The following is a 15,287-nucleotide window of genomic DNA, read 5'->3' as shown; positions in this document are numbered from 1 at the left end:
GTGCAGGTCTTGTATATAGAAAGTGCTCTGTTGATTAATTACTTTCCAGCTTTCAAATTTAAGGTTCTTGTTGGACTTAAATATATATATTTATATAGTGTGTATCCTTTTCACGTGTTTTTTTTCTTATGCAACTTTCTCCGATGGAATGAAAACAAATCCCAATTCCAGATGAGAAAAAGGTAATGACAAACTCGTAATTTAAAAGAATCGTATGTTTTCAGGAAATTTTGTACATTATGGGGAAAGAAATCCCTCCAAAACAGAAGGACTAGACCAAGGATGAGTATGTTTTAATAAAAAGTTTTTTATTAGGATTATTTACACCAGTTCCTTGATAAGCATATAAATGTAAACTTTTATTGTTGGCATTATTTCACATATGACTTGTCCAAATTCAGAGTTAATATGGTCGTGTGAGTGTACAGGGAGAAAATTTTGTTATATTCACAGAATATACACATACGTGCATTCAAAACGTGTCCCCCTTCAAGCTAGTGGTATAGACACTGTCCCGTTGGCCCTGCTTCTGCTCCGCAGGTGTACACTGGAATCTGTGATGTCGTCCATATGCTCCTCACTCTTCTTTTCTTTCAGGCTGTTGATGAATCTCAGGGTAATTTCATCCCACTCCTCCGGCAGTAACATGAGCAGAAACCCAATGCAGATGATGATGGTGGCAGCCAGGCGGACGACATTGAATATCACCTCCTGCTTCAGGAGATCCACAGCTAAGTAAGAAATATCAGGTCAGTCACCACCTAGGACTGTTTCTAAGCTTCTTTGAAAAACAAAAATGACCAAAGTGAGTGCTACTTCTAAAGACTTCAAAAAGTCTTATTCTTTCAAGCTCATCTTTCCTTTCCTATGCCATTATCTATAGTGTTCCCTTCATTTGCTTTCCATTCCGTATCTCGAAATCCTACTTAGCCTTCGAGGCTTGTGTCATCTGATTTAATTACCCTGCAGTTTTCTTTCTTAAGACTTTTCCTCTGTATCCCTTCATGCTTCTCTAGTTTCATGGGACCATTGAAGATTTTTCAAATGCATCAAGCTTGTTAATATCTAGGTCTTTGTACATGGTTCTTTAAAAAATTTTTAATTGAGATGAAATTCATATAATATACAATTAACCATTTTAAAGTCAATTTAGTGGCATTTAGTACATTCATCATGTTGTACAACCATCACCTCTATCTGAGTCCAAAATATCTCCATCACTTTAAAATTAAGCAGTCCTCTATCCCCAACTCACCAATCTGTTGCTTGTTTCTATGGATTTACCTATTCTGGATATTTCATATAAATGGAGTCACATTATATGTGACCTTTTGTGTCTGGCTTTTTTCACTTAGCATGATGTTGTCGAGGTTCATCCATATTGTAGCAAGTATTTGTACTTTTTTTCCTTTTTATGGCTGAATAATATCCCATTGTATGTATCATAATTTGTTTATCCATTTACTTGTTGATGGACATTTGGGTACTTCCACCTCTGGCCATTGCGAATAGAGCTGCTATGAACATTCATGTACAATGATACTTTTGAGTCCCTGTTTCAATTTTGGGGGGTTATTTACCTAGCTGGTCATAGATATGCTGGTCTTTTTGCACGGAATGCCCTTCCCTCCTCATCTCTACTTCATCCAGCTAACTCCTCCATTAGGTCTCTCCCACTAGGTTTCTTGCGGGAAGCTTTCTTGGTGGCCCCTCCTGTATTCTCTCAGAGCATTCAGTACATACCTCTATCAGAGCAATTCTCTCTTTACATTGTATTAACTCAGTTCCTTTTGTATCCCTCTCTATAATACGTAAGCCCTGAAAGCAGGGACTGTGCCTTATTCAGAATCTATCACTCGTATTATCACAATTCCTGGCACACACCAAGTGCTCAGAAATTCTTTATTCTATGGATGAATGAATAAACTTTCTTGACAACTATACTCCTCCCCAATGTTCCTTTCCTCTGAATATCTTATAGTCTTTGGAGTTTGTCACATAATTTGACATTTAATAATAAATTACTTTGTAGAGTTCTAAGTTATTTCATGTATGTTGGTCCTGTTTTCCAAATTCAGGTGTAAGCTTTCCAAAAACAATAATGTCATTTTTACCCTGTCTCTTCTACAGTCCTGATCACACATAGTAAGTGTTTGATACACATTTGCTGATTGTCCTAAGGCAAAGAAAGATGGCTACCCAAGGCTTGGAATCACAGATTTTTAAAGTTAGAAGGACTGTACAGTCATCCAGATAACCCACTTCCATTACTTGTTTTACTGAATAAGGATAAGTTTTCATTAGAAAGCTTATCCTGGAATAATAGCTTCTCCTCTTGTCCCTGAAGTAAATCAAATTGCTTTTTCCTGTATCTATTCCAGAGGCCATCTGCTCTGGCCCCAAGAGAAGCTGATGCAGCTCCCCATGGACAGTCTAACGAGGAGCCAATACCCCGTACATTTCCTACACTTTCATTAGTGACGTTTACTTGAGAGTCCTATGCTGGTATGCCTTTTGTTTCCATGGGACTTCCTCTAAAAACACCACAAAATTAGCTTGTCAGGGAGATTACATGAAACCCAAATGATACATTTGGCATTTAATTCTAAAAGCACAACCAAGTAAAAACAGTGTTTGTAATTGCAAATTTTAAATCTGCTGCATAGTTATTCTGCTGTCTGCCACCTTCATGATGTTTAAAAACATCTTCCCAGGCAAGGGACATAATTCACCATTGCTCGAAGAAACAACACAAGGCGTAAAACAAACATGAAGAGGAGACTTACTGTGCATCTGTCAAATCGTACCAGTACCTGCATTTCCAGGAACGCTGAGCACTGTCCCAATGGAGATTAGGATGGGGTACGTCAGCACCACCCCGACGTTCACCAGGATGTTGAAGACTGTAAATGAAGCAGTATGTACAGGATAAAGGGGAATGGATGTGTCGGGGGCTTTCCTTCTTAGCATAAAAAAGTCAATGTCTGTGCTAAACATGCCTTCTCAACTGTCTGTACCTTTGGTCAATTAATCCTCTAATTTTGGAGATGGATGCGTATCTAACCTGCAGTAGTCTTACTCTTTTTTCCTCCTCTGGCACCCTGGCTGCCTGATCTCTTGCCAGTTGGCTGGCAAAGGGGGTAAGGAGCAGATGCAAAGAAGTGAAATAATCATTTCATTGTGCTGTGACACGAGAGCCAGTGGAGTGTGGAGACCATGCTGCCTGGGGGAGAACCAGTGTCCCGCTAGCACCGTGGCACCCAGCCTGAGCAGGAGTGTGTACTCAACGTGCCAAGGGACAGACCTCGGAGGAGGGTTACTTTGCAGCGAGCCAGAGATCATGCGTACACAGCTGGGGCCAGAGTCAGTGAAACTTTCGTTATGAGGCTTCCCCGTTAGATTGGTTTGGGCCAGGAAATTATCTAGGCACGTTTCATTAGGATGCCTGGTCTTATGGAAACGCTACTGTTGATTTCTACTTAGCGGAGGTTATGACAGGTCATAACCACTTCTTTCAGGCCTTCAAAAGCAGAAGTCAAAGGACCAAAACTTTGTGTTTGATCCTTTTCTTGAAGTGTTTCCTGTCTTGCTTAAGATCTCCTCTTAGGGGCCTGCGCCAGAGTAGGGAAAGATGACCCAATGCATATAGGGAAGAAAATAAGGCCATTTTTGCTCCTCAGAATTGCAGTGCTGCTTCAGATTATGGTTCAGACTATGTCACACTGATAAAGAAAGTCAACTGAGGGGTGGCAGATGTCTTTCGGGTCAAGTGTTGTGGGTAACGGTGGAGTGGGCAGAGGGGGCTATCGTTAGGTGGTATGAGGAAAGAGAAACAGAATGAAAATGATTTGATTCTGAGTAAAGAGACACTGAGTCATTGGGTGGTGACAGTTGTTCAACTGCTTGGTGAGAGAAGAGTGGCTTTGTTATTTTTCAAGCTCCTCTCATCTGAAGTGACAGCGGCAGTGCAGCTTGAAAGTGGGAGCCTCCTGATTACTCAGGGGAATGAGACAGCCTCGGAGTTATAGGGAATGATAGGGAGAGAGGATATCCAAAAGAGTTCAGGTGACTTTTTCTTGGTCATCAATTAAGCAGCCTACTGAACTGAGCCCCAAGCCCAGTTCTGCCTTCTTCTTTTGCTTCTTGAGGGCTTTCTATCTCAAATTCATTCTCTATACACAGCCAGAGTGGGCTGTTTAAAGTGCAGATATGAGTCTGTCACCTCCCTGCTGAGAGATTAAGTGGCTTTTAAAAGTAGCCTCCCTGAATGTGGCTTTCTAGGCATCTTTCACGACCCGCTTCTCCCAAACATCATCTCCTTTCTTCCTCCCCATTCCCCCTGCACTCAGTGTTCCGGCCACGTTGAGTTCCTGGACTGAGTGTTCTACTCTCATTGTCTCATTCTCTCCCTCTGCCTGACACACCGTGGCACAGTTGGAACACAGTGACATCATGAGTACATCATGAAGAATGGACAGGGCTGCTTGAAGCCCAGTGTGATCAGAGTGGCCTGGACCTCCAGCTCACACGCTAACCGACAGGAGACACACTAGTCGGCGAGCTCTGATCTAATCAAGCAATAGCCTGCAAAGAATGTCTAAACATTCAGTAACATTAGCCAACAGTAGGTAAGTTTGGGAAATAGAGGACAGAGGTACCAAGGGATTAATCTGATAATTAAATTATCCAAGGAAGGGTCCAGAGAAATCAGGAATGGAAAGAAACCCCTGGGGTCACTTACCCAACCACAGCCCTGCCATCCCGCAGAGACAGCCCCATGGCAGAGCTGCAAAGGAGGACCACTGCTCCACCTTGGTGAAATACAGGATGACCGGGGTGAAGGAGATGAAGATTAAATTGAAGAAACCCAACGTGGAGACAAAGTGTGCCGCTTCACCAAAGTTGGCACTTCCGAGAAACATCTTAAACAAAACCTGAAATAGGAAAAAGAAAAAAAAGAAAACCCTTAAGCCACCCAGTAAGAGACTTCGCTGTATCAGAAAGGTGAGTTCTATTCATCCACACAGTGAATTTATACTAGCCCAGAGTTTATCCTCCATATCTTCTTACCTGGCCATCTGCATGGCATCTAATGGGTTGTTGAAATAAGGATACTTTATAGCCTTCAGATGAAACAGCAAATGCCATAAAATGAACTCCTTATGGTGTTGAAAACTGCTTGGGTACTGTACACTGGGCTAAGTGCCACCATCAGTGGTGGGTATAGGGCGAATGATAAATGAAAACAGAGAGGCCCAGGAGAAACCTAGACTGAGACATCTTCAATTCCTCCCTCCAAGCATGGAATTCATGTCACTATTTCAACACATACTGAAAATCTGACTGGATGGAGAGAGCCTGTTGTTATGTTGTTGAGAGAGATAATTTATAAGCACTTTTCTCTCAGAGCCTAAAATACTTTCACACATACTACGTTTATTCTCCAGATTAAGGAAAAAAAAAATTTCCCTAGGTTATAAATCTGTGCACAGAGAAAGATCACAAGGAGATGTGAATGGCTAACCCAAAGTCACACATCAGGCTGGACAGGACTCTAGTGATATTTCTTGGCTTTTTAACCCCTCTGCTTCCTATATTAATCCTGAAACGATGGAAAATGGAGCAGGTCTTTTCTATGGTGCACATATGATTTTGTGCGTGGCAGCAAACATTACCACTCCCAGAATGAATCCATCTGGAACATGGTCAGGAGAATCCTTTCTAGGATAGCCATCCTGGTCACACAGCAATGCCAGGTATTGCTTTTAATTTCAACCGAACATCTTTCTTTTGAGAAAACTTGATCACATGCTAGTCTTTGGTCATATCAGACATCTCAGTGGAGTCTCAGTTGGGGGCAGGTTAGACACTAATGGCAACTGAGTGAACACTTGTCAAGCTTGTCACACAGAATCAGTGGGCCAGGAAATGTCAATATGGAAATAGACTCTATGTCCTCTGAACAGCAGCGCTAGTGAATAATCAGAGCAGGCATCCAGGAGAGATGCAAAGGGCATTTTCTACCTTTCAGAGACCATTTTCTCATTCAAACACCAAGAGAGATGAAAGTGAAACAATCCTTTAGCTATATCCAGAAAGTTGGCTCTGCAAAGTGGAGCTTTGAGGAAGAACCTTTTAGATCTGCTCTCTCAGTCCTTGCTTCTGAAGTTAAGGGCAAGGACTCTGAGTAGAATTTTCACTGATGACAGGTAGCTCCAGGGGAGAAAGACTGGTGAGTAGGTAGTGCAGACCCAGAGTATCCATCAGAGAGGAAAAGAGGCTCTTCAATTTGCTACTAACATGAGCTTCTGTGACTCGTGTTCCTAGGTGTAACCTCTCAAATGACAACTTATTAGTTTTAATACCTCAATTAGAGTTAAAATAATGACCACAGATAGTTCAAATAAAGAAACATGAAGAGAGGAGAGGTCTTTCTCCGCCCCTGCTACAACTGGTTGATGTTTGGGGAGGGGTAGGGCCACGGAGCAAGGGCTTTGAAGTTGGCCCGTCCAAGTTTAAATCTTGGCTCTATCACTTCCTGATTGTATGACTTGGGGCAAGTTTCTTAATCTTTCAACACCTCAGTTTCCTTATCTGTCATTAAAAAAGTATTAACATACCAAAACAATATCTGTTGACTAGAATGCAAAGAAACAAAAGAAAAAACGATGCCTCCATATCCCAGAGCAAGCATTTGAAAATTTCATGAAAGTTGCTAAATGCTTCTTCAAATCTAATTACCTCTTTGAAATCGGGGTTAAGGGCCTATGTCTCATAAAGGTGCATTAACACAGGTGAAATTCTCTGGCAAGAGCCCAGCATATAGTAAGTACTCAATAAATGGCACTTACTATTAAACCATCTTTATTTTTCTCTAGGCAAGATTTTCTTTGTCCTTCCTTACTTTATTACTTAAGTCTAAGCTACAAATGACAATGTACTACATAAGAAAGTGCACAACGTACCTTATATAATGCAGATGTAGAGGCCGAGCCCACTGCAAATGCCACACCTATGATGGAGTCAGCATGGAAATTATCTGCATACGCCATCATGACGATGCCCGTAATTGCCATTATTGCAGCAACTATCTGTCAAACAGAATGCAAAGAAATAAAAAAGAAAAATTGATACCCCCATATTCTTGAGCAAGCCATTGAAGACTTCCTGAAAGTTGCTAGATGCTTCCTCAACCCCAATTACCTCTTGTACATCGTGTTCAATTGCAGGAAGGGTCAGTATTAACAAGAAATCAGTATGCTCCTGAGACATCCAGGCAGAGAATATAAAAGTTGCTCACATTCTAATTAAGGGCTAAAAATGTAATTATTTAGCTCAACGTTCTAGAGATTTTTACCCGTATTGGTGAAATAAATTTAATAGGAAGTTACTTCGAAGCATTTTCATCTATACTGTATCTTTTTTCTTCAAACAATGTAGCACACGTTTTAATCAGCTCCTTGTATCAATGTATGTTTCTGAAGACCTCCACATAACCAGGATTTGATTAGAGAGACATAATAGTGATGCAGCTAGAAAGCACAATTTAGGCCAAGGGGGAAAAAAAAGAAAGTGAATTATCTCTTATAAAGAGCAAGCTTGTACTGTCACTTGGAATGTCAAATGGAGGCAGTTCTTCCTTTTGTTTATATGCAAATTAAACCACAGAAAGGTAATTCTATTTAATTCTTCTGGAGCATTAACTGCATAAAGTGAAATGTTCATAATTTGGCTGAAATCATAATGGTTTACTATAAATTAATATGACACTTGTTATATTCAAAACAGGAGTCCACTCCCTTAATGAAATACTGGTTTGCAGCTGTTTCTTTAATTGTCTTGAAGTGGTTCTACTGGAGAACATTTCAAAGCTACCGTACACAGTAAAATAACAACCCTGGAATAGGGAACAATATGTCATTTTCTTGTGAAATAGTCTCATCAACTTTAAAATCAAGACACAACTTGGTGTGAAATTTAAACATATGTGGTGATAAATTTTAAGCTTCAGTTCTGAGTATTCTCAAGTAAATCAGTTCCTCAGTAGATAGCTTTTTCACATGTGATTTTTTTTTTTAACATTTTTGGCCCTTAGTGAATTATTTATTACAACAAAATGTAGATCTTTAACATGTCACCGTAGACTTGCTCTAGGCCAGTGCAAAGCATCGCAGTGATGACACATATCATTTAGATGTTGTTAAAGCAATTCTTTTGTTAATGATCACCAAAAGCAAGTGCACAGTTGGTTTCAGAGCCCGCTCCATACTGAAGTGTCCTTTATGAAAAACAGCAGGCTTGCTTCAGAACAGATGCTGACATGTCAGCAGTGAAATACTGTCTTCATAAAGTGTTATCCGGGAGGCTTCTTGATGGGAGGGGTTTCTCGTGCTGAGTGAATATCGTGTTCTCCGAAGCTGCCAGGCATGTGTTCTAGTGAGACTATGCCTCAAACTATAGGGAACAGAATTTAATACACACACCATGAGGTATCAAGGAAATTTTCCAAATAAGAATAGTCTCATAAATAAACATGGTGAAGGGGTTATCTAGACCTGGATATTCTGTGAGGGCTATCATGTTCTTTGATTTGGGGATATATAGTTCAGCCAGGGATTTGCAACAATTCTTTGAGCAGTCTGATTTCAGAGAATGAAAAGGCACAGTTAGACACTGGCATTTCCTGATTTGTTTTCATGTTTAAATAATGCCCGTGGGTTAAACTATTCAGGTGCACAAGTCGATTTTCCTTATAGGACTGAACGTGTAGGACAATACGTTTGAATTAACATTTGTTTTCTTTTGGCGAAGCATCAGTTGTACTTTTCTAGGTCAAATAAACAAGACAGGGTTAATACGGTGTTAACCCTACTGTACTTGAACATGACGTGCTTTTCATATTTAAAATTATTGCAAGTATTCTATAATATTTAATTCTGGGCTTAGGGAATTATGAAAACAAACAAAAAAGCAAAAAACAAAATCACTGTCTGGAATAGTGATGAATATCTAATACTATTATCCCAACGATCTGACCACAGTTGGAAACTCTTTCTTTTCTGAGTCAGCCATTAGTAAAAATATATATGCCTAGTATTTCTATTATAAGTTTTCTCAAGATAGGAATTACATATGGACAAAGATTACATAATTTTGTAGCAATTCGAAGTTATAACCATGGTGAGACTCTTTAAAATCTCCATTACATTTTATATTCAAGTGCTTGTGAAAATGTTAGCTTAGACCACTTAAATTGACATATAAAATGCAGCAGTGTCTCTTTCAATGGCTTTCATGGGAAGAAGCATTTTTCACTTTAGGGGGCCAGACAACGCTGTTAGTTAAGTTCTCAAAGCATGAAAATCTGAATATTTGAGATGTTAGAAAAATTCTTTTCTACAGTATGAACAGTGATTTATAGGTTATATAGGCTTCCTGTGGGGAAAGATAACTTAAATTATTTTCCACATTTTAATTTAAATTTCACAACTATAAATTCTCTATCACCATCTTTTAAGAAATTTTCAATACATATGTTTCTTATCTACACAGTTGAAACTAAGGGAAGAGATCTCACCTAACCTAGAAAATGCAGGGAAATGTTGGGTGGAAGCCCTCGTGGAGTGGTCATTTGGATGGTCCCAGAGGGGCACTGCTTGGCACCACTGGTTAACTGCAAAGTAAATATTCCTCAAATTTGCAGAGAACAAACAACCCAAGCACAGATCTGAGTCACATGCATTTTCAGAATTCATCAATCATTAAGGAAGGGTTAATAGCCTGTTTTCCTCAACAGAAAAACACAAAATGGCTCTTCTCAGGCTCAGGATCCTGGAAAAGTGCCTGCAGGAAGCCAGTGCCTTAAATATTGTGTCAGCAGTGCTCCTATGTGCACATCCACATGGTGAAACCACAGGAAGTGCTTCTGAGGGCCTTAGCATCCCATGAGAGACTCCTGTGCTGAAAATGTACCATCTCGTTGTGCCACCTACTTGGCTTCGGAAAAACATGGCTCTCCTCACAACCTATTCCAGTTCCAGCCCCATCACCAACCAGAGGTATCTAAATAAGACAGAAAACCTACCACGACCATTACCTGAATCTGTTTTGGGTGAAAATGTTAGTAACCACAGTGACCATGAAACTGACAATGTCTAAACCTCTCTGTCCTGTCACATCATGGTGAGACAGTTATCCCAGCATGCCACTGGAATGACAGGAGACAGCTACCTTCCTCTGACAGTCTCTGTATCAACTTTCTGGGCCAACCAGAGGGATCGTGAGGCCGTTCGTGTCTGTTCCTAAAGCCCAAAGAGGGCCATAAACGAAAACATTTGGTGGTCTCACTGTGCTATGTACCGTACCACCTGTGACCCTGCATGAAAGCTAGGCTTGTTTTACCTCTCAAAGAGTTAGTGTGTACAGATAAAGGCTAGAAAAGCATCTTGCTTTTTGCTGTTTTTGTCTTCTTATGTCTTCATTTTTTCCCCTCTTTTGGCTCAGGCCCTCAAAAATCACCAGGGTCCGGCCTTTTTCTGGCTTTCCATGAGGGTTTCCAGCCTCGTCACATTCATCGTGTTTCCCACTGACAAATGGTTTCCAGAATTACTATTCACATAGCAATATCAGCTCTTCTAGGGTTCAGGATACTGAGATGAACCTTTAATTGCTTCTCTTTCTCTTTGTAACCCCAATTTCTTTCCTTAATTTGCCTGTGGTTAACCCTGTTTCTGCAGGTGGGTGGAGCATGTAGGAGCTTCACTGACTCACAGGGACCCTTGAATCCCAAGCCTACCTCTGCCTCTATTGTGGAGGGTCTCAAAGCTACGCTGCCAGCCAGGCTGCACTCCCGTTCAAGACTAAAGGTCAGCCAGCAGCTGAAGGCGGGACACACATTCATGGCTTGACCAATGAGACCTGCACGGATGACCATCCTTGTTCTCTCCGAGTATATTCAGAGCCTGTTTTCAAGGAACCATGGCTATACAGAATTCTTACATTTATCCACATGTTCCATTTAAGGTTCCCTGAAGATGAAGCAGGTGTTTCCTCCAGATCCAAAGAACTCGGGCAGGAATTGAAGTGAGAGAAGTGAAAGAGGTGGGCAGTGTACAGCTGTCCAGATACTGTGCATGGGGGAGGGGGAGGAGGGTCAGTCCTTAGGATGGGTCAGACACAAGGGGTGCAGAGCCTCAAACCACTTCCCCACCCCTGGCCACACATACACAACGATTTTTCTATGAATAAAATCCATCTGAAAATGATCTCAATGAGAGATCAAGATGAAAAGGAGGAAAAGAAATGCCAGAAGGAAAGACTAAAGTTGTGTGTGTGTGTGTGTGTGTGTGTGTGTGTGGGTGTGCGTGCTGGGGGATAGAGTGTACCTATTGATGGCTCCTTGTTGAAGGGGTTATGGATTCCTCATGGGCATAAAACTGGAGCCATTACAACTCAGCTTTCTCGCCTGGTACTCATAAATCATTCTCCTGCCAAGAGGGGGATGAAAGGGCTGAGTCCCACTATGCACCCTCTGCTGCCTCTTCCAGGAACCATGAAGGTTCCGGAGAGAGGCTTCTGCTCTACCTGAATGTACAGTTACTGCATAAACGTCAACCAAAGGCGAGATGGAAACAAGAGGTGTTTTTGAATCTCATCTAAATGTGTAATATTGGCACAAATCAGTAGCAGCTCAGCTCCAATGTCCTGATTTAGAGTGCTCTGGAGCCCAATTTGAATTCAGAGAAGTGCAGTGTAAGCCATGAAACATTCAGTTACTGACACACTCCAGTCAGTTCTTGGTAGATGTAGCAAAGTCTCCAAAAGCGCCACGATTTGGGAAGTTAACTGCATAGGGAGACAATTATAACTATAAAATATGTGGGTGCCAAGCTGAAGGGACGTGAATTCATCTCTTAAATCTGCTAAGAAAAATGGGGTCTGCTGAACCATTCACCGCCTACCAATTTTCTTCATATGTTCAAGGAAATTTAAAAAAGGAAAGAAAGGTTCAATAAATAATATAAAAAATGAAGGGGAGACAAGACCTTAAAGGAAGGTTTTCACTTTCTAGTCTAACATTTACTTTTCATTGGCGGGAAATAGACAGCAGTGACAGAGAAGAAAACCCCCAACGAGTAGCTCATTTTCTTTGAGGAAAAACTTTTAAAAAAGTGGTTTCTCTGCTTCTCATGAATTTAAGAACTCTAGCTACACAAGATAAGATCTTGGAGATGGGAAAACACCCATCTTCAAAGTTGCAAGAACTGGATTCTCCCTTAAACAAACATTTTTGCAATTAAAAAAAAAGATCTTTTAAAAAAGTTTACTAATTTCCATGGGATAATCATTTATCAACTGTAAGCAACTACTCATGAAAGAAGTTTTTCACACACCAAAGTTTACTGGCGAATTGATCGAAATGATTTCATAATAGAAAAATAAGTGTGTAACAGATTACCTTTCCACCGTAATTCAATCAACATTCAGAGGAAATCAGAGGAAACAAAATAATAACAAGTTATTCAGAATACAAAATTAGTTTTTATGTGAGCATGTGCCAACCAGTGCTCCAGATAAATCCATATTTACTGATATTATAACTTAAGGCATGAAAAATAGAAGTAGGGAAGGACGTATATTTGTTTTAAATGTGATTATTCTTGAAGTTAAACATATGAGAATTATCCAAAATAGGTCTTTTCTAAACTACTAAAGCCTTAGAATGAGCCAGAAATATTAATTTTAATTTGATGACTGAAAGCAACCCTTTAACTTTTCCTTTTTTTTTTTTTTTTTAAGAGTATTCCAAGTCAGGTGGCAGATACAGGCTGTTCTTTAGAGTATTTATGGATGTAGCCAATAAGAGCTGCATTTATATTGTCAGTACTCTGTTTGCCCTCCTTTAATTTCTCCAATGACCTAATTATACATGTTTTCAATATGTGTCAGGAGGAAAAGAATTGCTGATGCTGTCAAAAGGCAAAATGCTGAATCCATTTTGGTGCTTCTCATATTCCATGGCCTGATTATGGGCATCATTAAAATTACACCTGGGCAGGTTTCTGAAACATGGCATTCGACACTTCCTAATGTTTTATAATGAGAAGTAAAGTACTTCCTGTCATTTAAAAAGAAAAGCATGCCTGACATTAATACTTACTATTTTGCTATCTATGATGTCTTACTTTATGTATATACTTACAAAAATTACTATTGGCTACTTAATAATTTTTCTATCAAGTCTTATTACTTACACATGCTGTATTAATTTCCTGAGGCTACAGTAACAAATTACCACAAACTTGGTGACTAGAAACAACGGCAACTTATTCTCTCTCAGTTCTGGAGGCCAGAAGTTTAAATCCAGCGGGGCCATGCTCCCAACAGCAGCTCTAGGAGAGAATACTTTCCTTGCCTCGGACAGGTTCTGGTGGCTGCCCCATTTTCCTGGGTTTGTGGCCACATCAACTCCAATCTCTGTCTCTGTGGACACATTGCCTCCTCCTCTTCTGTGTGTCTCTCTTATAAAGATACTTGGTATTTGATTTAGGGGCCACCCAGATAATCCAAGATGGTCTCTTCTTTGCAAGATCCTTACGTTAAGAATGTCTGCAAAGACCATTTTTCCAAATAAGGCCACATTCATAGGTTCTGGGGATTAGGACATGGACACCTTAGTGGGGGCCACCATTCAACCCACTGCAGGTGCCAATTTAAAAATGGCAATGGTTTGCAGCCTCTAGGCAGATTTCTTATATTTCTGTGATTTCAATGTAAGTTATATAGCTAAGTTTTTTGTTTTCCTTAAAAGACCTCCAATAAACATTGAACCTCTTTCGATATGATCTCTCGCATCAGTAAGTTTCATAGTTAAATGCATTCATTCTGTCTAATGCAATCGATTTTCTCAGCGGTAAATCTAATAGTGAATATATTGGTTTCCTTTTTGTATTCAGATGCCACTGAAAGAGCAGAAAAGCCTTATGTCTCTTTTATCCCCCCTCTTCTCACAACGTCCTCCAAATTCTCATGAGTGATCCGTGATGGTGGTAGATAGAAAAGAGAAAGATCTCATAAGCAGGCATTTATTCACTATATCCTCAAATTTCTATTGAGCCCCTACTTTTCCCCCTGAATTATTCTAGGTGTTAGAGATAGAGGCAGAGCTAGATGCATGGGCATATGACCTATACAGATACATAGGGCCCCTATCCTTGGGGTAATGCTCTGCTCTTGCCATCTTGAAATTACTAATAATTTTTCTATCAGGGAGCCCTGCATTTTCATTTTACAATGGCCCCCACAGGTTATGTAGGCCATCCTGAATGGATCACTGAACTCTACAGGGAAGGTCCCTGTTCTCAGGCACTTTTCAGGGTACCTGATGGTGGAGAGCCAGCGCCAGCACTCCACGTATAAAAAAAAAAATGAGGCTAAGCCCATTGGGTGTCAAATCTAAGATTAGCTAGTGCAGAGAGTGGTACCACATCTGGGTATATTCTAATAGTATCATGGACCGATTTAGAGTTTCTCATCTTGTCTTCTACCATAACTATCTACTTCTTGTTCATGTCAAGCTTTAGTCTTGAATTTTTGAGCAGCCTCTCCCAAGATGCAACCAGAATTTGCTATTTTTTTAAAAAAAAATAAGGTTAATGGTTATCATAAACTCTCTATCTATTATAGACATTAATTTCAGCATTTAGGGAGGAGAGGACACTGTAATCATTCCAACAAGAGCAATATTTTGATAGCAAAACAAATTTCAAATCCAATCTTGGATATCTCTTTCAGAGAACAATAATTATGTGATGTTTATCTTCTGAGAAAAGGCTATTCATTTAGACCTCCTTCTAAAGAATTATTTTCTGAGTATTTTCATCTCGTTGTATAAATGAGATCTGGCTCCTTAAATTTGCATGGCTTTCAATCAAGCTAACATAGAACAAACATAGACGTTTTAAAAAAAATATTTCTGAAAGGAGTAAACTCAGAACTGAAGTAGTTGGTGTTAGTTTAATGCAATTCAATTAATTTGTCCCCCAAAGTACAAGCTATGGCTTTAAGTTCCATTTCCAGATTAGTCACATAGACATATAGCCACGTTTAACAACATTGTACCATTACCAGTGACTTTAATTACTATTTAGTAATCGTATCTACTTACACTAATATTAATTAAATCCATCTCTGTGGGGAAAACATGAGGGAGTTGTCCCAACATATGTTGATTGAAAAAAAAACCAAATCAGAATCGTTACTGTGGCTAGTTTTCTCAGACCCTTCTT

General features: G+C 39.9%; 1 protein-coding gene across 2 annotated transcripts in view; it reads right to left on the bottom strand.

The window, feature by feature from the left end:
• Positions 1–277: 277 nt before the first annotated feature.
• The window catches only part of SLC35F4 (solute carrier family 35 member F4), a 183,609-nt gene continuing 168,599 nt past the window's right edge, over positions 278–15,287 (bottom strand). Inside the window, exons 5-8 of one of the 2 annotated variants that reach the window (XM_033106924.1) lie at positions 6,966–7,091; positions 4,742–4,934; positions 2,814–2,903; positions 278–731 (exon numbers count right to left, since the gene is read on the bottom strand). In XM_033106924.1, coding sequence (XP_032962815.1) covers positions 490–731; positions 2,814–2,903; positions 4,742–4,934; positions 6,966–7,091 — 651 coding nt within the window. In that variant the 3' untranslated portion in view covers positions 278–489. The remainder of the gene's footprint in view (positions 732–2,813; positions 2,904–4,741; positions 4,935–6,965; positions 7,092–15,287) is intronic. The other variant, XM_033106925.1, reaches the window with a different exon arrangement.

Source organism: Rhinolophus ferrumequinum, chromosome 6 (genome assembly GCF_004115265.2).
Source record: "Rhinolophus ferrumequinum isolate MPI-CBG mRhiFer1 chromosome 6, mRhiFer1_v1.p, whole genome shotgun sequence".
Lineage (NCBI taxonomy): Eukaryota > Metazoa > Chordata > Mammalia > Chiroptera > Rhinolophidae > Rhinolophus > Rhinolophus ferrumequinum.
The sequence above is the reverse complement of the archived record's forward strand: the minus strand, read 5'-3'. Positions and strand labels throughout refer to the sequence as shown.